This window comes from Pseudophryne corroboree, chromosome 2 (genome assembly GCF_028390025.1).
Source record: "Pseudophryne corroboree isolate aPseCor3 chromosome 2, aPseCor3.hap2, whole genome shotgun sequence".
NCBI lineage: Eukaryota > Metazoa > Chordata > Amphibia > Anura > Myobatrachidae > Pseudophryne > Pseudophryne corroboree.
The window spans coordinates 193,656,971-193,682,452 of NC_086445.1; the positions used below are offsets into that span (position 1 = coordinate 193,656,971).

The window sequence follows — 25,482 nt, forward strand, 5'->3', positions numbered from 1 at the left end:
GTGCACTGCCAGGAAGGATTATTCTGACACTGAAGCCTGAAAACTATAATCTTAACCCTGGGATGATTTGTATTTAGTAGGACTATAAGTATAAGACCAAACTTAATTACAAATCAGGAACTGCAGATTTCTCTGCGCTAAGAAGCTGAAGAGAATTAGATTACTGCATCGGGTACTGAATTATAGCGAGAGACTCATGTGACCTCACTGGTCATAAAAGTTTTATATGGTTGGACCTATTTCCAAACATTCTTAGCCATGCTTTCATTCCTCATTGGGGCTTATTGATGTATTAACTTGGCTGCTGTAATAAGGTGTCTACCATAGCAACCAAACACATGCTGTACACTATATTAGCAACAACAACTGCTACCTCATTTATGCTTTGTACATTAATAATTACAAGACAAGAGTTGTTTATAAAGAGGAAGACATTTTATTCAGGTTTGTCAGATATGGCTGAGAAGCCAGGAGCCTGCAGTGTGGCACGAAACTGTGGCCGTGGATGCAGCCTGTGAAGGTGAGTTTGCGGCATTCATAGCAAAGAACAGTTCTAAGTTGGGTATTATTTGGGTTATACAGCACTCTGATTTATTTCATTCTTGCCTGAAGTCGCAGAAAATTCTGAGTGCCTGATTGCGAAAGCCAGCACACGTCTAACTTATTGCACAGCCAACCTTTTCAAGCTCTTCAGTTTGGATCAGCATTTGAAGTGATTTGGCGCTAATATCTGTTGTACGAGTCGTACGTCTCAGCAGAGGCCCATTACCCTACACAATGCTGCAGCTTCCTAGTGCCTGGAAACCGTGTTACCAAGTGCAAAATAAGACCTGTGACATGATGGATAAGCGCATTACTCTTCAAACCAGCGGGGGTGGTGGTGGACCAGTAAAGAAAAAGGAAAAAAAGAAAGAAAGGAAATATATATATATTTATATATATATATATATATATATATATATGCAGCAGGATTAGTGGCACACAAGTGGTCATGTATGAACGCTATGCACAGACGCATGTCATATAATTGCACTTGCATGCAAAGATAGAAATATATGAATGCATGACCAATTCAGCTAGAAAACAGGCATATGGAAAGGGCAATGGTCTTATATAAAGGGGAAGTTTTATCAAACCCCTGAAAGAGCACAAGTGAAGGTGTTGCTCATAGCGACCAACCAAATTGTAGCTATCATTTATCTACTACATTCTATAAAATGATAGCAAAAATCCGATCCAGTCATTACAGGTGCTAGTCTTATTTAGAAGGTTCAATAAATCTACCCCTAGGTATCGTAGGCATGTACCTATTACAGTGACAAAGCTGAACAGATTACAGTGGCATTCCAAGCCATAGAAAGCATGAGGGCATTCACTAAAGCGCAGAGTTATTTTTAGGGTACAAACATACCTGGAACCCAACATTTCAAAGGGAAGCTATTGGCAAACTTAGGGGTCTATGTACTAAGCCTTGGAAAGAGATAAAGTAGATGGAGATAAAGTACCAACCAACCAAGCGTCTGTCATTTTTCAACCACAGTCTGTAACATGGCAGTTAGAAGCTGATTGGCAGGTAGCTTATCTCCGTGAACTTTATCTCTCTCCAAGGCTTAGTACATAGACCCCCAAGGCACATAAATCAATGCAATATCAACTGAGAAATAATAAACTTTTGTGAAACACAACTTATCTCCCCTAAATTCTAGTTATTCAATAACAAAATAAAATGAAAATACTTCGGGGTATATTCAATACCTGTCGGATCCTTTCCAACGGAAAGGATCCGACAGGTCAGAATTCAGTGCGATGGCCAAATCCGTCAGGTTTGGCCCGTTCCTGACACTGCCAATCCGACTTTTTTTAACGTCGAATTGACATTGTTGGAAACGGGGATAAAAACTGTTGGGTTGAACGTGCTTACGACAATACATGCGGCTCGGCGGCGTGTATTCCGACAAGTCAGATTTCCCGTCTTGTTGGCAAAAATGGGGCCCTAATGAATAGGTCAGAACCCCTTTCTGACAAGACGGCAGCTTCCGACGCTTATTGAATACAGCCCCTAGTGGAAAAAGCTAAGGTTGACCATGTTTAGTCCCAATGTTTGTACATGTGTTTCACTGGGGTAGAAGAAACATGATTCATAGATGTGTGCAAATGTCATCGCAGCTGCCATTTAGTACAGAGCGGCTGTGCAAAAATATGCAAATGTCTCAGCCGCCGGGATCTGTAGTGAAATGCCCATTGTTGGAGGCTCCATTATGTAGCTTGTGTAGTCACACAGCATGGCTGTCAGAAGACGCCAAAGCAAACTGTGATAAGCCTCCGGTAAGCATGCATTTGAGTTACCCCCCCCCCCCCCCATTATTTCTCACATAGTTCCCTGCTTATCACTCACTTTGCAAATAAATCCCCTCTGTGACCGCCAATGCTCCATAGCATATAACCTCAACACTGAATCCATCTTGGAAGCAGGCCATCAGGCAGCAACGGCGTAAACTGCTGCTATTTGTATACTTGCAGATTGGCATACTTGGAGCCCATATATGGAATCAAATTCAATAAGGAGGTGCACCTAAGCAATGGACATTACTCACTAAATAGAAATATGAATAACTAATGGCTTTTAGCTTTCAGTATGTACATGGGGTAATAGACAGAAGGTGTACAGAACGGAACGCCCTTGTAGCCATGGCTGTAGGGTTGACGGAAAAGGAACCCTTTTTCCCTTTGTTCACTTGGGAAGGGGAAGGGAGGGGTGTAGACCTTTGTTTTACCTTTTCTTACAACTTGTTCTGTAAGTTGAACAACAAATCTGCATTACACGTCACGTGTACATTTGTCTTCACCAATTTTTTACTCAATCTCTCCATTGGTCACAGGAAGCCATTTAATTCAAGCAGCATGATCGGACTCTTACATACATATGGACTGATATAAATATAAAAGGTGAGCACTATAAGGGCTACAGACTCCACCGTCAGTTTTTAGCCATGTATCCCCCAGGTACGGAATGCTAATTGTATCTCTGTGCTGGATTTAGAGGTGGCACTACTGCGTCTGCGATAGCGGGGAGCGATAATGTGCACATGCTAATGAAGGCCTTCCTCTTGTGCACCCGTGTGTGAAGGAGAGTCCCAGCACTGAGGCGCCATTTCTAATGTCCATGGACAGTGCAACCGTGGCGGTGGTTCTGAACACGCCACCAACACTCACACCATTGACGCTTGCTTCCTTCTCAAATTTGTCTAAATATGGGTCCTGTGGTTGTAGTTCTGCATTTGGGAACGCGGCCAATTAACACAACCGTGGCACACCCATCATTTTTGCAAACACTTTAGGTCAACTCCCAGTCACCGCCCATGGTTGTGCGCCGCAAGCTCTATTGCAAACGACTCTATTGTGCGCAACAGCATTCTATGCATACCCTCAATGGTACGTATGTGCCAGGAGTTTCAGCAGTTGTGCAGTGCTGCAATGTAATCACCCTGCATTACTTTCAGGCACTTCGTTTCCTCCATATACTTTAACATGATAAGCATTTAATCTTATATTTGGGAAATTTTTCGGTGATTCTGGGCAGTAAATCTTAATCGAAACAGAGAAGACGGTACGATTTTTCTCCTTTGAGCAATAAATCTCACAAGATTAATCGCTTATTATCCCTGTTTTCCTACAAGATTAATCTCAGGAGATATAATCGCAGAGACTGAAAATCGCCTTTATCGCCTGAGCCTCAGTAATTATTGCCTTTGCCAAACAAAACCTAAAAGTTGCACACAATTAAGTAGAAATTGATTTTGCTTTAATTGAGGCAACTACTTTATTGTTTAAGAGTGTAAACTTGCTTTATCTGTCACATATGTTCTGGACTTATGAGCTCTTTGGCTAGTTAGTGGTCATGCAATGGCTTTCTTCTTGTCCCTATCTTATTGCTACATGTCAGACTGTTTAATACTAAAAGATTTAAGTGCTGCAAACAAAATTGACAACATTAGATTTCTTTTTCTTAAGGTGGGTACGCACTGGAAGATATATCAGCAGATCAGTGGATATGCAGATATATCTATAGCGCATACACACTGCCCGATCCGTCGTGACTGACGACACAAACTGAGCAGGCATTTACTTACATGCGCCCGCACAGTTGCACTGTCAATCAGCACCGGCGGTAGGCTGACCACTCGCACACACAACACAATGGACCGATATATCTGTAGATATATCGTCCATCGTCTATGTTGCAGGGCCAACGCGATTTGTCTGTGAACGACGGCATTCACAGACATATTGCTAGTACACACTGGCCGACGGACCATCGCTATCGGCCAGTGTGTACCCAGCCTTAGACCAGAGGTTCCCAAACTCTGCCATTACAGTCCATATTTTAAGGATATCCATGCTTGAGCACAGGTGACTTAGACCCCTATGTACAAAGTCTTGGAGAGAGATAAAGAGGACAGAGATAAAGTACAAACAAACCAGCTTCTGTCATTTTTCAAACACAGCTAATATGACAGTTAGGAGCTGATTGGTTCTACTTTGGGGTAGACGTACAAGTCTTGCAGAGTGATAAAGCGAAGAGAGATAAAGTACCAGCCAGTCAGCTCTTAGCTGTCATGTTACAGGCTGTGTTAGAAAGATAAGTTAGGAGCTGATTGGATGGTACAGTACTTCATCTCTCTCTAAGGGGGATATCCATAGCCCCGGTAATTTACCAGGCTAATTGTCCCGCTGGGGGCTATCTAATTAGCCCCGATAAGCCGGCGCGTGCCGCGGCTTATCAGGGATTTTGTTTCACCTGCATCCAGCAGGCGAGGCAGAATCCCCGGAAACAGCCCCGTTTTCGTCCGAAAATCGGGCTGTTTCACACGAAAACACACAGGTTTCACTGAACCTGTGTGTTTTCAGGAGAAAGGTTTTTTTTTTTTACAGGCGATCCATCTGGATAGCCTGTAAAAATAAAAATCGGTGAAACATCGGAAAAAAGACCCGATGTTTTAACGGGGATAATTGGATATCCCCCTAAGTCTTAGTACACCAGCCCCTAAATCTTCAACCACTTTACCTCTCACCAAAGCTTTGTATGCAGACACCATAATTAGTACAGCAGTCAATTTGATTTAACCATCTAGGATATACTTAAAGCCTTGACTGTAATGGCAGAATTTGGTAACCCCCGTCTTAGGGCCATGCAGCAGCATGGCCCTCGCTGGCGACATCACCGATGGACCTGCATGCGCAGCCGATGGGCGATGTTGCTGATGATGCACTGGAGCATGATGATCAGCCACATAGCGCATACACTTTAGACAAAATCGTGACTGTCAGAATCGGCCACATCGTCTAGTGTGTACCCAGCTTTTGACTAATGCCCTGATTCCACCCTTACTGCTGATTATATTAACAAACAGCCGTCTCAGCGCTGAGGTGAAGTACCGATACGTAAGTTATGAAGACGAAGACGTGCATATGTAAGCACAACAACAATTGCATAGTCTTTAGGATGAATTCATCTGTCAAATAAATAAAACGATTGTCACAGTACACAAGCCTCTTCTGTAGACGACAAATAGTTGTGCAAGTACTTTCAATAGTGGTAATGTACCTCATTCCAGAATTACTGAACATGCACTGGGCAGAGAGAATGTATATCTTCCATGTTCTATCCTGACATCAGAAGCATAAGGCAGGACTATTTTAGTTGGAAGGGCATAAACCAACATTTGACCGGCTTTGTCAGTGTTCTGTTGGTTGAAGGACAATGAAGATGAGGAAAGTTCCAAAGCACTACGGAGAAGTGCTGGTTTGCTCTGTATATTATCCTATACGTCCTGTCTACTGCCAAACATTTTGCAACATATTGTACATTTAGCAAAAGTAAACGTAAAGCTTTTGCACATTGCTTCTCTAACACTTTATCACCACCAGCCTCATCTTTTTTTGTGACAGTTTCTCCACTTTACCTTCCCATTTACACAATGCATTTGTGGCTTGCAGAAACGTCTGTATTGCTCTAACTAAATATGTCCATCACTAGTGTAGGAGGACACATTAACATGAAAAAAATCTACAGTCTAAAGCAGGCTTAGGCAACCTATGGCTCTCCAGGGGCTGCAGAACTACAATACCCAGCATACCATGATAGTTTGGGGCTGGAATGGGAGTTCTGCAAGAGATGGAGAGTTACATGTTGTCGATCTCTGGTCTAGAAAGTCTATACCACCGAGAGCGCCCAAGTGGTACAAAACTAACCTATGGCTAAATATTTCAGTGTAGACACCCTGTGGTCCTGTGGGAACTGCATAGGAATTCTCACTACTATTGTACATTTACAGCATATATGTGTTTTTTGTTCCTCCCCCCCCCCAATTTCTAATCTAGTACAACACATTTTGTAAAGCAGTAAAGACATTACATATAATTTGTTTGTGATTGTAAATCGTATGCCTTTTGTTCCTGAAGTTATTGGGAAAAAAAGTAGATTATTAGGGGGCAAGAATGGACCAGCGTGTTAGAAAGTCTCAATGGGCTATCAGAAGACATTGCCGAGCTGCTCCTCCTTACTGTAAAGGAGACGGCTTATTCTAACACAACAGTACAAATAAACCCCTCGTACACACCAGAAACAGTTCCTACGGTATCCAATTCATCACCTGAGTTGCTTCAAAGTGACACATTATTTATCCACAGAGTCACTTAAATTGACCCAATGAGGATATAAAATGCCCAAACAATGTCCATTCCCAGTTTTGCATCCATTAATCACAAGTCTTATTTCTTTACGCACACCCTTTATAATGGCTGGTTAATCACTGTTCTTAGCCCATAGTTTGATCTGTTAGATCCTTCAGGCTCTTTTGCTGTCCGTGTTCTGGGAAAAGAATGTTCATGAGTTTGCAGAGTGATCCAGTTACTATATATTTCTGAGGGAGGGATAAATGGAGCAGGAGGCAACTGGTTAGGTCCTGTCCTGGTTTTCTACGTGCAGGTTCAGGTTCCAGTGGATTAGTGTTACAACAAGAAGATAGAGAGTCCTCCTCAATAAGGGGAGAAAAGTATAGTCCCGTGTGCAGTTCTGATGGGCCCAGGAGCTGGTCGCAGCAGATGGTGTGTGAGAGTAGGAGCTTGTAGAAGGGGAGGATTCCCAGCGTGACGTAAGCTCAGTGGAGAGGACACAGCAGCAGCCGCCATGGCAACTGCCAGTGGACTGGGCAGAAGCCCTGCAGATAATGTTTTAGAAAGATCCTTGGAGAACATCAGACTAGTCTATAAAGGAAAAGACAGGTAGATGTAGCATAAACATCAGTTTCTGAATAGGCAATTTCACCCAGTGTATTAAATATCTGCACTATTATTAGGAAGTTTTTTTCCCTTATCCAAATATTTATCAGTGCAAAAATAGACTATATTATGTAAATCTGTAACTATTGTAGATATTAGCCTAATGATCTAAAATTTAGAGAACTTCTGACATATGTTAAGATGTAATATATAACATCATCCATATGGGCTATTGGAACTTCCTCTCTCTGGCCTTACCGTACCCTCCTTCCCCACTTCAATCTACCATGAACGGTGCTGCTTATTTTCTTTTCTAACCGCTCTGCAACAGCCTCCCACTTTGCAGCCACTTTACTGGCTCCAAAACTCCTTTCCAATCCAGTTCAAACGCCTGCCCATCAGTTGCAGAGTACTTAGGAATCTATTTACCAAGCCTTGGAGAGAGAGAATGTAGACGAAGATAAAGTACCACCTCCTACATCTTTAGCCTCATTTCTGTCCACACTCCCTCCTGCCTCCTTTGCTCTTCCTCATATTTCTGCCTCAAATCCATCCTGATTGCCTCTTCTCATGCCCGCCTCCATTATTGCTCCACCTCCCATACTCTAGAACTCACTCTTTCACCAAGTCAGCTTTTCTTCCAATCTCAGCAGATTTTTCATCAGAACCTACCATTCCTCCTTCTAAATATCCTCTCTTCTATCCCTCGCTGTCCTAAGCTTCTCTCCAGTTCACTGTCCAACTGTCACAACCCTCCTATTCGCATGTATGCTCGTCTTCATCCCTAGCATAATCTTTACTTCCAGCACTCTTTTTCTCCTAGTCCCAGGCCCTTACAGTAACTCTGACTGTGTGTACTCACCCCCTTCACTGGGTACAGTGTCACAGACTGCTGAACTGTTTTCCCTTCCCAGTGAGCCACCAGTCACCTGTGTCCTACCTAGTTTGGGAGGCCTAAAACTCTGTGTTGTTCCAAAGAAATGGCAACTTACATTTACTATATTTATTATATTTCAAGTTTCACCTGTACTTTGAATATTCCCTGAAGGTGCACCAAGGGTCTATTTACTAAGCCTCAGAGACAAATAAAGTGGACGGAGATAAAGTACCAGCCAATCAGAAGCTGTCATTTTTCAAACACAGGGGTCTATTTACTAAGCCTTGAATGGAGATAAAGTGGACGGAGGTAAAGTACCAGCCAATCAGCTCCTAACTGTCATGCCACAGGCTGTGTTTGAAAAATGACAATTGCCGATTGGCTGGTACTATATCTCCAGTGACTTTATCTCCATCTAAGGCTTAGTATATAAACCCATAAATCTCCGTCATCTTTATCTCCATTCAAGACTTAATAAATAGACCCCTGTCTGTAACATGGCAGTTGGGACATGGTTGGGTTTTACTTTATCTCTGTTCACTTTATCTTTTCTCCAATATTATCTAAGACCCCAATATCTTAGATAATATCGTATCTTTCCTCGCCCCCTGTTCCTCTAAAATTCCCCCCCCCCCCCCCTTACTTCTTACGGATGCATCATTCCTGGTCTAGCCTCCATACGTTATGAGTCACGCACACTCGGCGCACGAGTGCTGCCAGCTCGTGTGTGACTCGGCCGGCACCGGGCGTCTTTTTTCCCTGAAAATTTTTATTTTTTCATTGCTATGTGAATACGACTCATAAGCACTACGCTGATTAAAATGATATGCAGCATATGTATACTCTGTGTGCGAATGCAGCTGTATAAGAAATGCTATGTTACAGTGTCAGTAAAAATCAGCTCCTGTCATTTTTCAAACACAAGGGTCTATTTACTAAGCCTTGAATGGAAATACAGTGGAGTCAACCAGCTCCTTACTGCCATGTTACAGGCTGTGTTTGGTTGGGACTTTATCTTCATCCACTTTAGTTCCATCCAAGGCTTAGTAAATAGACCCCATAGCCTGTAACATGGCAGATAGGAGCTGACTGGCTGGTACTTTATCTCTCTGCACTTTATCACTCTGCAAGGCTTAGTACATCTCGCCCATACAGGTAGCAGGTGTAGGTAAGGAAATTCCTGGCTGTTGTTACACAGACACACACCTCATGCTGCTGCTCGGCATCACTGAGTGGTAAGGTAATGTGGTGACATCACTGCATGTAGTGACAGCCTATCAGTGACGTGGAGCAGAAACATGAGGTGTGATACCCAGGGACATCCACTCCCCTACCTGTCTCTCAGGCATCTGGGGATAGATGGGCAGGATGGCTAGTATGCAACAAGGGGATCATTTTTTTGTCCAGACATCCCTGGCAGGTTACTTACCGCAAGTTCCTGTAGAGTTTGATGTTTCTTGTGCCGCCTCAGCAGAGGGTTGGGCTTCCCTGACACACCATCACGATGTCTGCGGCTTGAGATGTGCTGACAGGAACAAGAATGTATATGGTTTACATAAACGACTAGACAATTAAATGATAACGTGGGGGAAGTATCTACTCTTAATGTTGTTTTGATTACTGTTCATACTGTAGCTACCACATAATACTGAACCATCTTCTGTAACTGCACAGGGGAGCAGCAGCACAAACTATGGCGGCAGGAACATATGTTCGCAGACCTCATAAGTGGATATACTGTAAATATGCAATTCTGACTTTCACAATAAATAGTGTTTATTACATAGAGGAGTGTTTTTTATACAGGTCACCGAACCTTGAAGTATCATCTCAAATCTGTAATAACCCCAAGTAGGGAGCACAATATTCTGTAAAGCAAGTTTTCTCTATCGTCCTAGTGGATGCTGGGGTTCCTGAAAGGACCATGGGGAATAGCGGCTCCGCAGGAGACAGGGCACAAAAAGTAAAGCTTTAGGATCAGGTGGTGTGCACTGGCTCCTCCCCCTATGACCCTCCTCCAAGCCTCAGTTAGATTTTTGTGCCCGGCCGAGAAGGGTGCAATCTAGGTGGCTCTCCTAAAGAGCTGCTTAGAAAAGTTTAGCTTAGGTTTTTTATTTTACAGTGAGTCCTGCTGGCAACAGGATCACTGCAACGAGGGACTTAGGGGAGAAGAAGTGAACTCACCTGCGTGCAGGATGGATTGGCTTCTTTGGCTACTGGACATTAGCTCCAGAGGGACGATCACAGGTACAGCCTGGATGGTCACCGGAGCCTCGCCGCCGGCCCCCTTGCAGATGCTGAAACAAGAAGAAGGTCCAGAATCGGCGGCATGAAGACTCCTCAGTCTTCTTAAGGTAGCGCACAGCACTGCAGCTGTGCGCCATTTCCTCTCAGCACACTTCACACGGCAGTCACTGAGGGTGCAGGGCGCTGGAAGGGGGGCGCCCTGGGAGGCGATGAAAACCTATTTTTGGCTAAAAATACCTCACATATAGCCTCCGGGGGCTATATGGAGATATTTAACCCCTGCCAGAATCCGTTAAGAGCGGGAGACGAGGCCGCCGAAAAAGGGGCGGGGCCTATCTCCTCAGCACACAGCGCCATTTTCCCTCACAGAAAGGCTGGAGGGAAGGCTCCCAGGCTCTCCCCTGCACTGCACTACAGAAACAGGGTTAAAACAGAGAGGGGGGGCACTAATTTGGCGTTAGAAATATATAAAAAAGATGCTATAAGGGAAAACACTTATTTAAGGTTGTCCCTATATAATTATAGCGTTTTTGGTGTGTGCTGGCAAACTCTCCCTCTGTCTCTCCAAAGGGCTAGTAGGTCCTGTCCTCTATCAGAGCATTCCCTGTGTGTGTGCTGTGTGTCGGTACGTGTGTGTCGACATGTATGAGGACGATGTTGGTGAGGAGGCGGAGCAATTGCCTGTAATGGTGATGTCACTCTCTAGGGAGTCGACACCGGAATGGATGGCTTATTTAGGGAATTACGTGATAATGTCAACACGCAGCAAGGTCGGTTGACGACATGAGACGGCCGACAAACAATTAGTACCGGTCCAGACGTCTCAAAAACACCGTCAGGGGTTTTAAAACGCCCGTTTACTTTAGTCGGTCGACACAGACACAGACAGGGACACTGAATCCAGTGTCGACGGTGAATAAACAAACGTATTCCTTATTAGGGCCACACGTTAAGGGCAATGAAGGAGGTGTTACATATTTCTGATACTACAAGTACCACAAAAGAGGGTATTATGTGGGATGTGAAAAAACTACCGTAGTTTTTCCTGAATCAGATAAATTAAATGAAGTGTGTGATGATGCGTGGGTTCCCCCCGATAGAAAATATGGGCGGTATACCCTTTCCCGCCAGAAGTTAGGGCGCGTTGGGAAACACCCCTTAGGGTGGATAAGGCGCTCACACGCTTATCAGAACAAGTGGCGGTACCGTCTATAGATAGGGCCGTCCTCAAGGAGCCAGCTGACAGGAGGCTGGAAAATATCATAAAAAGTATATACACACATACTGGTGTTATACTGCGACCAGCGATCGCCTCAGCCTGGATGTGCAGAGCTGGGGTGGCTTGGTCGGATTCCCTGACTAAAAATATTGATACCCTTGACAGGGACAGTATTTTATTGACTATAGAGCATTTAAAGGATGCATTTCTATATATGCGAGATGCACAGAGGGATATTTGCACTCTGGCATCAAGAGTAAGTGCGATGTCCATATCTGCCAGAAGATGTTTATGGACACGACAGTGGTCAGGTGATGCAGATTCCAAACGGCACAAAGGTGTATTGCCGTATAAAGGAAGAGGAGTTATTTGGGGTCGGTCCATCGGACCTGGTGGCCACGGCAACTGCTGGAAAATCCACCGTTTTTTACCCTAAGTCACATCTCTGCAGAAAAAGACACCGTCTTTTCAGCTTCAGTCCTTTCGTCCCTATAAGAGTCATATCTGCCCAGGGATAGAGGAAAGGGAAGAAGACTGCAGCAGGCAGCCCATTCCCAGGAACAGAAGCGTTCCACCGCTTCTGACAAGCTCTCAGCATGACGCTGAGACCGTACAGGACCCCTGGATCCTACAAGTAGTATCCCAGGGGTACAGATTGGAATGTCGAGACGTTTCCCCTGCGCAGGCTCCTGAAGTCTGCTTTACCAAGGTCTCCCTCCGACAAGGAGGCAGTATGGGAAACAATTCACGAGCTGTATTCCCAGCAGGTGATAATTAAATTACCCCTCCTACAACAAGAAAAGGGGTATTATTCCACACTATATTGTGGTACTGAAGCCAGAAGGCTAGGTGAGACCTATTCTAAATCTAAAAAAATTTGAACACTTACAAAGGTTCAAATCAAGATGGAGTCACTCAGAGCAGTGATAACGAACCGGGAAGAAGGGGACTATATGGTGTCCCGAGACATCAGGGATGCTTACCTCCATGTCCCAAATTTGCCCTTATCACTAAGGGTACCTCAGGTTCGTGGTACAGAACTGTCACTATCAGTTTCAGACGCTGCCGTTTGGATTGTCCACGGCACCCCGGGTCTTTACCAAGGTAATGGCCGAAATGATGGTTCTTCTTCGAAGAAAAGGCGTCTTAATTATCCCTTACTTGGACGATCTCCTGATAAGGGCAAAGTCCAGGGAACAGTTGGAGGTCGGAGTAGCACTATCTCGGATACTGTTACAACAGCAGGGGTGGATTCTAAATATTCCAAAATCGCAGCTGATCCCGACAACAAGTCTCCTGTGCTTAGGGATGATTCTGGACACAGTCCAGAAAAAGGTGTTTCTCCCGGAAGAGAAAGCCAGGGAGTTATCCGAGCTAGTCAGGAACCTCCTAAAATCAGTGCATCATTGCACAAGGGCCATGGTAAAAAAATGGTGACTTCCTTCGAAGCAATTCCAGTCGGCAGATTTCATGCAAGAACTTTTCAGTGGGATCTGCTGGACAAATGGTCCGGATCGCATCTTCAGATGCATCAGCGGATAACCCTATATCCAAGGACAAGGGTGTCTCTCCTGTGGTGGTTACAGAGTGCTCATCTTCTAGAGGGCCGCAGATTCGGCATTCAGTTTTGGATGTTGGTGACTACGGAGGCCAGCCCGAGAGGCTGGGGAGCAGTCACACAAGGAAAAAATTTCCAGGGAGTGTGATCAAGTCTGGAGACTTTTCTCCACATAAATATAGCTAAGGGTAAATTTATAATGCTCTAAGCTTAGCAAGACCTCTGCTTCAAGGTCAGCCGGTATTGATCCAGTGGGATAAAACATCACGGCAGTCGCCCACGTAAATAGACAGGGCGGCACAAGAAGCAGGAGGGCAGTGGCAAAAACTGCAAGGACTTTTCGCTGGGCGGAAAATCATGTGATAGCACTGTCAGCAGTGTTTCATTCCGGGAATGGAAACTGGGAAGCAGACTTCCTCAGTAGGCACGACCTCCACCCGGCAGAGTGGGAACTTCATGGGGAAGTTTTCCACATGATTGTAAACCGTTGGGAATTACCAAAGGTGGACATGATGGCGTCCCGTCTGAACAAAAAACGGGACAGGTATTGCGCCAGGTTAAGAGACCCTCAGGCAATAGCTGTGGACGTTCTGGTAACACCGTGGGTGTACCAGTCGGTGTATGTGTTCCATCCTCTGCTTTTCATACCTAAGGTACTGAGAATTATAAGACGTAGAGGAGTAAGAACTATACTCATGGCTCCGGATTGGCAAAGAAGGACTTGGTACCCGGAACTTCAAGAGATGCTCACAGAGGACTTATGGCCTCTGCCGCTAAGAAGGGACTTGTTTCAGCAAGTACCATGTCTGTTCCAAGACTTACCGCAGCTGCGTTTGACGGCATGGCGGTGGAACGCCGGATCCTAAGGGAAAAGGCATTCAGGAAGAGGTCATTCCTACCCTGGTCAAAGCCAGAAAGGAGGTGACCGCACAACATTATCACCACATGTGGCGAAAATATGTTGCGTGGTGTGAGGCCAGGAAGGCCCCACGAAGAAATTTCAACTCGGTCGATTCCTGCATTTCCTGCAAACAGGAGTGTCTATGGGCCTCAAATTGGGGTCCATTAAGGTTCAAATTTCGGCCCTGTCGATTTTTCTTCCAAAAAGAATTGGCTTCAGTTCCTGAAGTCCAGAAGTTTGTCAAGGGAGTATTGCATATACAACCCCCTTTTGTGCCTCCAGTGGCACTGTGGGATCTCAACGTAGTTCTGGGATTCCTCAAAACACATTGGTTTAAAACCAGTCAAATCTGTGGATTTGAAGCATCTCACATGAAAAGTGAACATGCTCTTGGACCTGGCCTGGACCAGGCGAGTGTCAAATTGGTGGTTTTTTTCTCAAAAAAGCCCATATCTGTTTGTCCATTCGGACAGGGCAGAGCTGCGGACTCGTCCCCAGTTCTCTCCCTAAGGTGGTGTCAGTGTTTCACCTGAACCAGCTTATTGTGGTGTCTTGCGCCTACTAGGGACTTGGAGGACTCCAGGTTGCTAGATGTGGTCAGGGCCCTGAAAATATAGGTTCCAGGACGGCTGGAGTCAGGAAAACTGACTTGCTGTTATCCTGTATGCACCCAACAAACTGGGTGCTCTTGCTTCTAAGCAGACTTTTGCTAGTTGGATGTGTAATACAATTCAGCTTGCACATTCTGTGGCAGGCCTGCCACAGCCAAAATATGTAAATGCCCATTCCACAAGGAAGGTGGGCTCATCTTGGGCGGCTGCCCGAGGGGTCTCGGCTTTACAACTTTGCCGAGCGGCTATTTAGTCAGGGGCAAACACGTTTGTAAAATCCTACAAATTTGATAACCTGGCTAAGGAGGACCTGGAGTTCTCTCATTCGGTGCTGCAGAGTCATCCGCACTCTCCCGCCCGTTTGGGAGCTTTGGTATAATCCCCATGGTCCTTTCAGGAACCCCAGCATCCACTAGGACGATAGAGAAAATAAGAATTTACTTACCGATAATTCTATTTCTCGGAGTCCGTAGTGGATGCTGGGCGCCCATCCCAAGTGCGGATTATCTGCAATACTTGTACATAGTTACAAAAATCGGGTTATTATTGTTGTGAGCCATCTTTCAGAGGCTCCGCTGTTATCATACTGTTAACTGGGTTCAGATCACAGGTTTTACAGTGTGATTGGTGTGGCTGGTATGAGTCTTACCCGGGATTCATAAATCCTTCCTTATTGTGTACGCTCGTCCGGGCACAGTATCCTAACTGAGGCTTGGAGGAGGGTCATAGGGGGAGGAGCCAGTGCACACCAGCTGATCCTAAAGCTTTACTTTTTGTGCCCTGTCTCCTGCGGAGCCGCTATTCCCCATGGTCCTTTCAGGAACCCCAGCATCCACTACGGACTCCGAGAAATAGAATTATCGGTAAGTAAATTCTTATTTTAATGGGGAAAAAAATTAATATGTTCCTTAACGCACAAGCCCACCCTGACATAGACTGACACAGGAGCCAATGACAGTGACACAAAAAGACAGAGACACCGACAGTGTAACTCTTTTTTGCTATTCTGTGGTGGTATCTGTGTGTGGTATTCTGCTTGTACTGCAGCAATAAATACACCAGGGAAAACAGCCTACAGGAAGTAATATGATGCATGTTCCTGTTTCCTGGTGCATTCTTGGATTCGGAAACTGCTATGACTTAGCGGCAGATATTGTAAGCCTGGAGAAGTAATAAAGCAGTGATAAAGAAGTTATAAGTGGAAGGTGATAACGCACCAGCCAATCAGCTCCTGTCATTTTACAAACCTGTAATGATTGGCTGGTGCGTTATCACCTTCCACTTATAACTGCTTATCACTTCTCCAGGCTTAATACATCTGCCCCTATGTATGGAGTGTGGGGGAAGGACTTACATTGATGCTGTATGTAGGGGAAGTGTCTGTACTAAATAACCATCATGTTCTGCATCACAACACAATGTGTATTGCGATATTATATACAGATACATCAATGGATATTATCCATCTCTGCATATTATATGACTATTTGGGAAAACATTAGATAAACCTACTGATATTTCAGTACTTAAGAGAATGATGAGTGAGAGGTTAGGCTATCCTCCTCTATATTTACTACAAGTCACTCTGGCTGTAAAACTTTATTGCCTCCCACTCTCTTAAAATTTGCCCTGAAAAATATTTCAGCACTGAAACGAAATAATTTTAACTGGAAAAACAGATTGTGTTAAGGAACAATATAGTGGTACTGAGATTGTCTACCTGCTTCAGCTGCCCTTCAGAGGTGACTCGAACATTGCAGATCTCACAGTGAAAAGTCCTCTCCTGGGTGGTGGAGTCCAGAGGGCCACTTGAACCATTGCTCAGCCCTCCAAGTCGCGGATAGGCTTTTATAGGACCCAGGCCACTTTGAGCCTCCAGGATAGTCTTGTGCTTTGTACCTACAGGGAAAAAAAAACATTAATTAGGCTATAATTATACAAAAAGTTAATTGGTTCATTGTGAGCACTACATGGTTGGAGATCATCCAGTTTATTATATTCATGGCTTACCTTTGTTATGAGCCTCCAGTTGTGAGAGGGAGTTTACGGTTATTTTGCAGGGGGCACAGTACAGCGACTTCTTGGATCTTTCATCTTCGCTCTCTGTAGTAGATGGGCTAGCCCCGCTGCTTACAGGGGCACTAGAGGGAAGTGGATTTGTATAACCTCCGACTGTCTCAGATGAGGACTGTGAATACTCAGGTACAGCTGGACCATTGTTTTCATGCGTGATCATGGTCTCTGGACTCTCGGCAAAAAGTAAATCTGCGCCGTCGCTCCCTTGGTGATCTAGTGCAAGAAAGATTACAAGTCAATGCTATTAGACTTAGGGAGTAGAAGAAAGTGCTCATGTAACAAGATAACAAGTAGGAAACATGATAATACACCTGTACTATAATGAACAAGAAAAAGGTATGAAAATTGCATTAATTAACGTGAAGTTCCTCATATTCATATTAACTAATAATTGATGCCACAGTACAGAATTTCTAAAGAAGGTTAGAGGAAAATAGCAAAGCTTCTAAAAGTCATTACCCGGATGTGTCGCCTACTGTACCCTCGGGTGAGATGATCATTTCTGGTTTGAACCAAAATTTAAGAGAATGCAGTATAATGATTAGGATGTACGGTCATCGCTGGAGGTAAGAGGTACTTTGTCCCTCATGTCTCAGTGATGTCATTCGTTCCTCATGTAGTGGCTGCATTATTTTTATGTCAGTAGGTGTCTAGTACACACTATTACATGGATACACCTTTCTGCAAACAAACAATAGAAAGAACTAATCGGTAATTGTGCAATCTACAGTCAAAGTTCCAAAGAAAACTTGTAGCTGGTCATGTGAATTCAAAGTTTGTAATGCTATGATGATGCCATTGATGACTGTAGATGACATATTATTTAGCATTATTTGGCTTATTATTTAGGCCTCTTCAATTGCAATTCAACTTGCATAATCAAATAACAACACAGAGGACAAAAATTTACAGAATGCAATCCCAATATAAACAGAAAGAAATGAAACAACTGTATAAGAATACAATCTGATGTACTAACTAGCACAAAGTTTAACGAATTTGTGAAAAGTGGGCATCAGTGCAATGGGCTATCGCTTAATATAAGCTTTGTGGAATGGTTATATGAGAAGGGGGCTCTACACAGATAATAGGTAGATGGTAGGAGGCCAGGGTAAACGCCAAAACACCGTATCCCCCATCAGTGCATGGAAAACTTTACACATACTGTTCACTTAGAAAAACTATTGTAATTGAAAGAAAAATGTTATGCATCACGGGTGTTCTACGGAGAAAGAGTAACACTGTTTATTTTAGTTGCTATGTGACTAAATGATTCTGTTTGCAGGGTTTCTTGGATGCAATGCGGGCGTGTTTCTATTTTATGACATTAACACTGAGGTCTTGCCTGGGCACAAGCCAAAGCCTGTGGACCCAATGAATAAGGCGTTGGTGACAGCACAAGACAGAAAGTGGGTGTGTGGGATAGAAATAAATTGCATGAATGAAACAAAGTGTTAGGAAGGTTGTGCAGACTGTATGTGCAAGTGCAAATAATACTGAAACCAATTAACATAAAAAGAGATGATAGTATGCAATATCCACAGAGGAGCATTCATACTCTGGGGCTTACTTAATAACATAATACAATGTGCTGTAACCCATAGCAACTGATCAGATTATGGGGGTCATTCCGAGTTGATCAATAGCTGCCGTTGTTCGCAGCGCAGCGATCAGGCTAAAAATCAGCATTTCTGCGCATGCGTATGCACCGCAATGCACAGGCGCGTCGTACGGGTACAATGAGCATTGTGGGTTTGCACAGAGTCTAACGAAGATTCCAGTCACACGGCCGAACGCAGGAAGATTGACATGAAGTGGGCATTTCTGGGTGTCAACTGACCGTTTTCAGGGAGTGCTTAGAAAAACGCAGGCGTGTCTGGAAAACGCAGGTGTGGCTGGGTGAATGCTGGGCGGGTGTGTTACGTCAAAAGTCGTCCCTCCGTCGTTAGAATCACAAAGAGTAACTACAGGGCTGATCTTGTTTTGCACAAAAAGATTTTGCAGGCGCTCTGCTGCACAAGCGTTCGCACTTCTGCAAAGCGAAAATACATTTCCCAGTGGGCGGTGACAATGCGTTTGCACGGCTGCTAAAAACTGCTAGCGAGCGATCAACTCGGAATGACCCCCTATAGTGGGCAACAGGTGGCCCTAGAGCTGCATGCAGCTCTCCGATCTTTCACCTGCCGACACCCACTACTTACCTGCTTTATTGCAAGATTTGCTTGTTAGAACTTTGACATAGACCTACTCTCCTGTAATGTCTGGAAGTTTCCTTAATTTTAGAGAGTTCTCCTGAACACCCTGGAGAACTGTACACCCACTTGGACGCATGGTGACCAGAACTGGATCACCATACCGCTTGAAACTCTTCTCAGTAAACTCTTGGTAGTGAGGTCCCACAAGAAGGCCAGAATGAGCTTGTAATATTTGCTGCTGACAGTTATTAGGTGTCATCATTATTGAGCTTAAGATTTACTAAAGCTTCCAAATATGTGAGGGTGTTGCCCATAGCAACCAGTCTGATTTTAGCTATCATTTCTCTATTGCAATCTAGAAAATGATAGAGAGAATTTGACTGGTTGCTCTAGGAAACACCTCCACTTGTCTGTTTTAGAAACTTTAGTAAATCTGCTAAGGGAAAAAGACAGCTGCCCCTTAGGTGTATAATGTTGCCTAACTGATAGTTTACCGTGGGTTACAGCACATGTGTACATACAGAATCATTTCATTAGGTTAAGATGACATTATGTATAGGTGTCACATTTACCCAGGTCTTACTTCGGGACGGTATCGATAGCCTGGTGGTTGAAATACAGATGGCCAGAATGCAGACAGCGGAATCCCGATGTTCAAACTCCCGATAGATCCCAGTGAGTATTTTAACCCTTACCCACCCCTCCCGCAGCCTAACACTAATCTACCCCTCCCGTAGCCTAACCCTAACACACCACTCCCACAGCCAAACCATCCCCTCTCTCAGCCTAACTCTACTCCCACAGAATAACCTTAACACTCCCCCTAATGCCTAAACCTAACCCCAAAATTTACCGTTGGGATTCTGACCGTTGGGATTTCAACCTTCGGGATCCTGACCACATCCCCTTATTTCATAACATGTTATCACACCTCTCAACTTTTGGGAAGTAGAAATAGGGACTCCAGCGCGGTCTCAGAAAAAAGGGTGTAGTCTCGCAGTATAGCTGAGGGCGTGAGCCACGCCCCCATTACCCCGTCACTATGGGGGCATGGCCAGCGCTCTGTGAACTGCTGGCATGCCCCCAGTCCCTCTTGCCTCTCATCTATTCACAGTTGCTCTGCAGAGCAGCAGTGACAGCAGCCTCCCAACTGCCCCCCTCTCCCTCCCCACCGTGTGACACTGCAGCCCGCGGGTGGGACAGTCCCCCCCAAAAAAGACTGTCACACGAAAATTGCGACAGTTGGGAGGTATGTGTTATGCAATGGTGCACTTGTTGTATTAGGGCAGGGATGGGGAACCTGTGGCCCTCCAGCTGTTGTTGAACTACAGATCCCAGCATGCCCTGCAACAGTTTTAGCATGGCCAAATAGCAAAACTGTCGCAGGGCATGCTGGTACGTGTAGTTCAACAACAGCCGGAGCGCCACAGGTTCCCCATTAGGAGTTTAGGTGGCCACAAAGCTGTGTTAGTTGGGAGGAGGAGATATTCAAGACTAAAAGAAAAATATGTTCTACATGTAGGTCTGAGGAGTGGTTGATAAAAGAACAGTGCAGCCAAAGGCTGTTAAAATACAATAAAATAGACCAAATACTGATTGTTTCAAGGAATGCATTTGGAATGAGGGCAGGTGACTACACTTATGTTAAAAACAAAAGAAAAGCTAATGATGAAAATACTCATGTACTAAAACGATTTGGCAAATCTTTTTCTGCTACTGTTGCAGAGTTTAACTGAGGGTTATAACTAGATAGCTAAAAGGAAAGTGAATCTGAGCTTATAAACTAACTTAGAAGATTTGACTGCTACTGTTCCCATCATTCAGACTTAGCTCAGGAGCCTTTACATCACCTACAGTAACTTAAGAGATGCTCCCTTACTCACAAATCTTTCAGCTAGACGAAATGTGTCAATGTCTTCTTACACAGCAAGGATTACTTTCTTTCTAATGAGAATTTTTAGACAGCTATGTAAAATTGGTAGAAGATACAGGGGCACAGACTCAACTCCAAAAGAGGTCAGTCGTCCCTTTTACATCAAATGCCACCAAAAGTTAAGTTGTAACAATATGCTTTGAACTGTGTTCTTTTATGGCATGCCACAGTCACTGTATTATGTGCTTGAGACCATTCTGAACTTCAAAATGTATAACTTTGAGGAAGCAAACCCTTTAAAAACTGAACTTTTTTCCCAAAAGCAGGCAGCAAAAAGCAGCTCAGTAATAATCTCTTTATCCTTGGTTTGTTTCTGCAGACTGCTATTAAAGATTGATAATCCTGTAAATTTTCCAGTGTTATGACTACAATTTCAACTACAGTCAAATGGCACATGATGCAGAGGGAATACATACATATGACCGTTGGCTGGGATCCCGGCTGTCATGATTCCGACAGCGGGAACCTGGCCACCTGTATGCCGGCAGCGGGGTGAGCGCTAGAAAGCCCCGTACGGGCTCGCTGCACTCGCCACGTGGACACTCATAGAGGGAGAAAAGCCTGTGTCGGGGCGGGATGCTGGCGGCGGTGTTTCACCGCTTGTGGGGATTCCGGTGTCGGCATTGTGACCTCCGAGATCCCGACAGGCGGTCTAGTGATTGCCGCCCATGCAGAGAGCAGTAGAGGTACATCCTGCCCCTTCTTCCACCTCTGCCACCACATGACATGCTGGGTCTGAGAGAGCCAGATACTAGAAACTGTTTCTGTGTTTTGTAGCCATGCTTGTTTTCCATTCTAGAGAGATTTTGAAAAGGTGTTAATCATTTGTAAAATAATAGCTAAGAAATATGACATCATTATGCATCTTAATTATGCAATCAGATGCATAATTTAAAGATACCTACTGTATCTTGATCAAGACAAAAACCTTTTTATGTGCTTTAAAGTTAAAAACTACCACCTAAATTGGTGAATGATTTTGTCAAATGTCCTTGATTGCGGTGTCTCTTTGTTCCTTCCACCCACAGCTCCCACTAAAAATATCAGACAATCCCTGTTTTCATCCAGGGCTGCAAATGTAGCCATTATTTTTCCTTGGACTCTAGAGGTAGTGACAGAGCTAAAGCTGATAGAGAGAGTTTAAGCTTTCAGAATAAATACCAGTTTTTTTAGCTATATTTTTTAAGAGATGGACACATTTAATTATATTTTCATACCCAATATGCTAGTGCATGTTTTCCTGAAAATTAAAAAATCTTGGAATACAAATTGCCGTGCTAGACAGTGTACACAATAAAAGTGGACAGAGTCTCACTGAAACGCTGTTGATAATACTAGAATCAGTGGTGTAAGTTCGTCCCAGTTGCCCGAAGGCAAGATAAATATTGGTGCCCCCCTATTTCCTATATTAAGATACATATATGTATGTATGTATGTATGTGTGCGTGTGTTCTGAAAAAAAATGTATATACTGTATTTATACATTTAATTGTCTTTTATTTTAAATCACACATTTCTTAGCAGTCATACCCAGGATTAGAATCCATGACCTGTTACACTGACAGCAGACACTTTACTGATGGAGTTATGAGAATTCTAACTATATGAAGTAGAAGTTACTTGTAATTGTCAGAGAAGTAACTTCATATAGTTAAAATTTTCATATTTCCTATACAGGAGCAAATAGCTTCATCAGTAAGGTCTCTGCTTCCAGTGTAATAGGTTGTGGTTTCTAATCCTGGGTATGACTCTTGAAAAATGTGTATCTACAGTATAATAAAAAGGATGTGATTTGTAAGGTGCAGGGACCAGTTTGGAAGTCGGCCACTGAAGAGATAGCGGCAGCTATCAATTAACTTAATTCAATGGTGTCACAGAATGGGAGGAGAGGTGCTCCCCTTCATAGCAGGAGACCGGCGGCAGGTGACTCTGTTGCCTCCCAGAGTTCTGCCTCTGACTAGAATGGTGATGTATTATGCACTTTATTGAATAAGCAATAAAGGATTGTTTACAAGGGTTGTGTTCGGCGCCCCGGCGGTCTGGCACCCACTGCCCGATTGTCAAAGGTGAGTATAGAGCTTGGTTTACAGTTAGGGCCTGGAAGGGTGTATTTAGGCTTAGAGTCAGGCACTAGGCGGGTAGTTACTCATAGCCGCCACTGCCTAAGGGTAAGTCCTAGCCGCCACCCCTCACTTATTAGTCCTAACCACCACCCCCAAGGATTACAGTTAGGGTAGGGGCAGGAGAGGGCTAAAATACTTACCCCTGTCCGGTGTCAGGATGCTCATTGTTGAGATGCCTGGGTTGGTCATGTGACCGTTTGGAACTTAAGTCCCTGAATGCCATCCATTTCTTTAAGAATATATGTTTGGAGGACTCAAGTCCTACACAAAGCATGGGCTAACATACTATTCCTTAAAAAAATATAAACCTAAACAACCCAATGCTCCGTCCATTCAGGCTGTAATCAATAAAGTTTGGTTCGCAGCTTCAATGGAATATATCACAGCTTTGCTTCATGATTCTGTGGGGAAATTTTTAGATACATGGAACCCATGGTATTCTTATTTTCAGAGACAACTGCCTGGTCGGATGTAGACAATTACGCTCAGCTTTGTGTTGAGATAGACTTTTATTGTATGAATCTGTATATTTTACTCTGTCTTGAGAATACTAAAGACCGCTCACCCTCTATAGAAGTTTCTTTTTATTCTGTCCCCCCCCCCCCCCATTTTTCTTTCTCTCCCCCCCCCCCGCCCCCCCTCCTCAATGGTATTTTGTATTCAAATTTTATTTTAAATGCAGTTTGTTTAAAAAAAAAAAACATGAAAACTGAGTGGTAATCCTGGAAATTTTTAATTTCAATGTGCATCATTCTACATCAGGATATTTGCTGAACTGTAGTTCTACATGTATATTGATCTATATATATCTATGTCAGGTTGTACTGTTTGCCACTTTAAAAATAAAGAGTTAAAATATATATATATATATATATATTAGAGATGAGCGCCGGAAATTTTTCGGGTTTTGTGTTTTGGTTTTGGGTTCGGTTCCGCGGCCGTGTTTTGGGTTCGACCGCGTTTTGGCAAAACCTCACCGAAATTTTTTTGTCGGATTCGGGTGTGTTTTGGATTCGGGTGTTTTTTTCAAAAAACCCTAAAAAACAGCTTAAATCATAGAATTTGGGGGTCATTTTGATCCCAAAGTATTATTAACCTCAAAAACCATAATTTCCACTCATTTTCAGTCTATTCTGAATACCTCACACCTCACAATATTATTTTTAGTCCTAAAATTTGCACCGAGGTCGCTGTGTGAGTAAGATAAGCGACCCTAGTGGCCGACACAAACACCGGGCCCATCTAGGAGTGGCACTGCAGTGTCACGCAGGATGGCCCTTCCAAAAAACCCTCCCCAAACAGCACATGACGCAAAGAAAAAAAGAGGCGCAATGAGGTAGCTGACTGTGTGAGTAAGATAAGCGACCCTAGTGGCCGACACAAACACCGGGCCCATCTAGGAGTGGCACTGCAGTGTCATGCAGGATGGCCCTTCCAAAAAACCCTCCCCAAACAGCACATGACGCAAAGAAAAATAAAAGAAAAAAGAGGTGCAAGATGGAATTGTCCTTGGGCCCTCCCACCCACCCTTATGTTGTATAAACAGGACATGCACACTTTAACCAACCCATCATTTCAGTGACAGGGTCTGCCACACGACTGTGACTGATATGACGGGTTGGTTTGGACCCCCCCCCAAAAAGAAGCAATTAATCTCTCCTTGCACAAACTGGCTCTACAGAGGCAAGATGTCCACCTCATCATCATCCTCCGATATATCACCGTGTACATCCCCCTCCTCACAGATTATCAATTCGTCCCCACTGGAATCCACCATCTCAGCTCCCTGTGTACTTTGTGGAGGCAATTGCTGCTGGTCAATGTCTCCGCGGAGGAATTGATTATAATTCATTTTAATGAACATCATCTTCTCCACATTTTCTGGATGTAACCTCGTACGCCGATTGCTGACAAGGTGAGCGGCGGCACTAAACACTCTTTCGGAGTACACACTTGTGGGAGGGCAACTTAGGTAGAATAAAGCCAGTTTGTGCAAGGGCCTCCAAATTGCCTCTTTTTCCTGCCAGTATAAGTACGGACTGTGTGACGTGCCTACTTGGATGCGGTCACTCATATAATCCTCCACCATTCTTTCAATGTTGAGAGAATCATATGCAGTGACAGTAGACGACATGTCCGTAATCGTTGTCAGGTCCTTCAGTCCGGACCAGATGTCAGCATCAGCAGTCGCTCCAGACTGCCCTGCATCACCGCCAGCGGGTGGGCTCGGAATTCTGAGCCTTTTCCTCGCACCCCCAGTTGCGGGAGAATGTGAAGGAGGAGATGTTGACAGGTCGCGTTCCGCTTGACTTGACAATTTTCTCACCAGCAGGTCTTTCAACCCCAGCAGACTTGTGTCTGCCGGAAAGAGAGATCCAAGGTAGGCTTTAAATCTAGGATCGAGCACGGTGGCCAAAATGTAGTGCTCTGATTTCAACAGATTGACCACCCGTGAATCCTT

At 44.2% G+C, this 25,482-nt stretch overlaps 1 protein-coding gene across 3 annotated transcripts in view; it reads right to left on the minus strand.

Moving 5' to 3' along the window:
- Positions 1 to 413: 413 nt before the first annotated feature.
- Positions 414 to 25,482, minus strand: part of ZNF385A (zinc finger protein 385A) — a 334,020-nt gene continuing 308,951 nt past the window's right edge. For all 3 annotated transcript variants that reach the window (XM_063952187.1, XM_063952188.1, XM_063952189.1), the window contains 4 exons: positions 16,705 to 16,983; positions 16,415 to 16,593; positions 9,588 to 9,683; positions 414 to 7,266 (listed from right to left, as the gene is read on the minus strand). In XM_063952187.1, the coding sequence (XP_063808257.1) occupies positions 7,039 to 7,266; positions 9,588 to 9,683; positions 16,415 to 16,593; positions 16,705 to 16,983 (782 nt within the window). In that variant the 3' untranslated portion in view covers positions 414 to 7,038. The remainder of the gene's footprint in view (positions 7,267 to 9,587; positions 9,684 to 16,414; positions 16,594 to 16,704; positions 16,984 to 25,482) is intronic.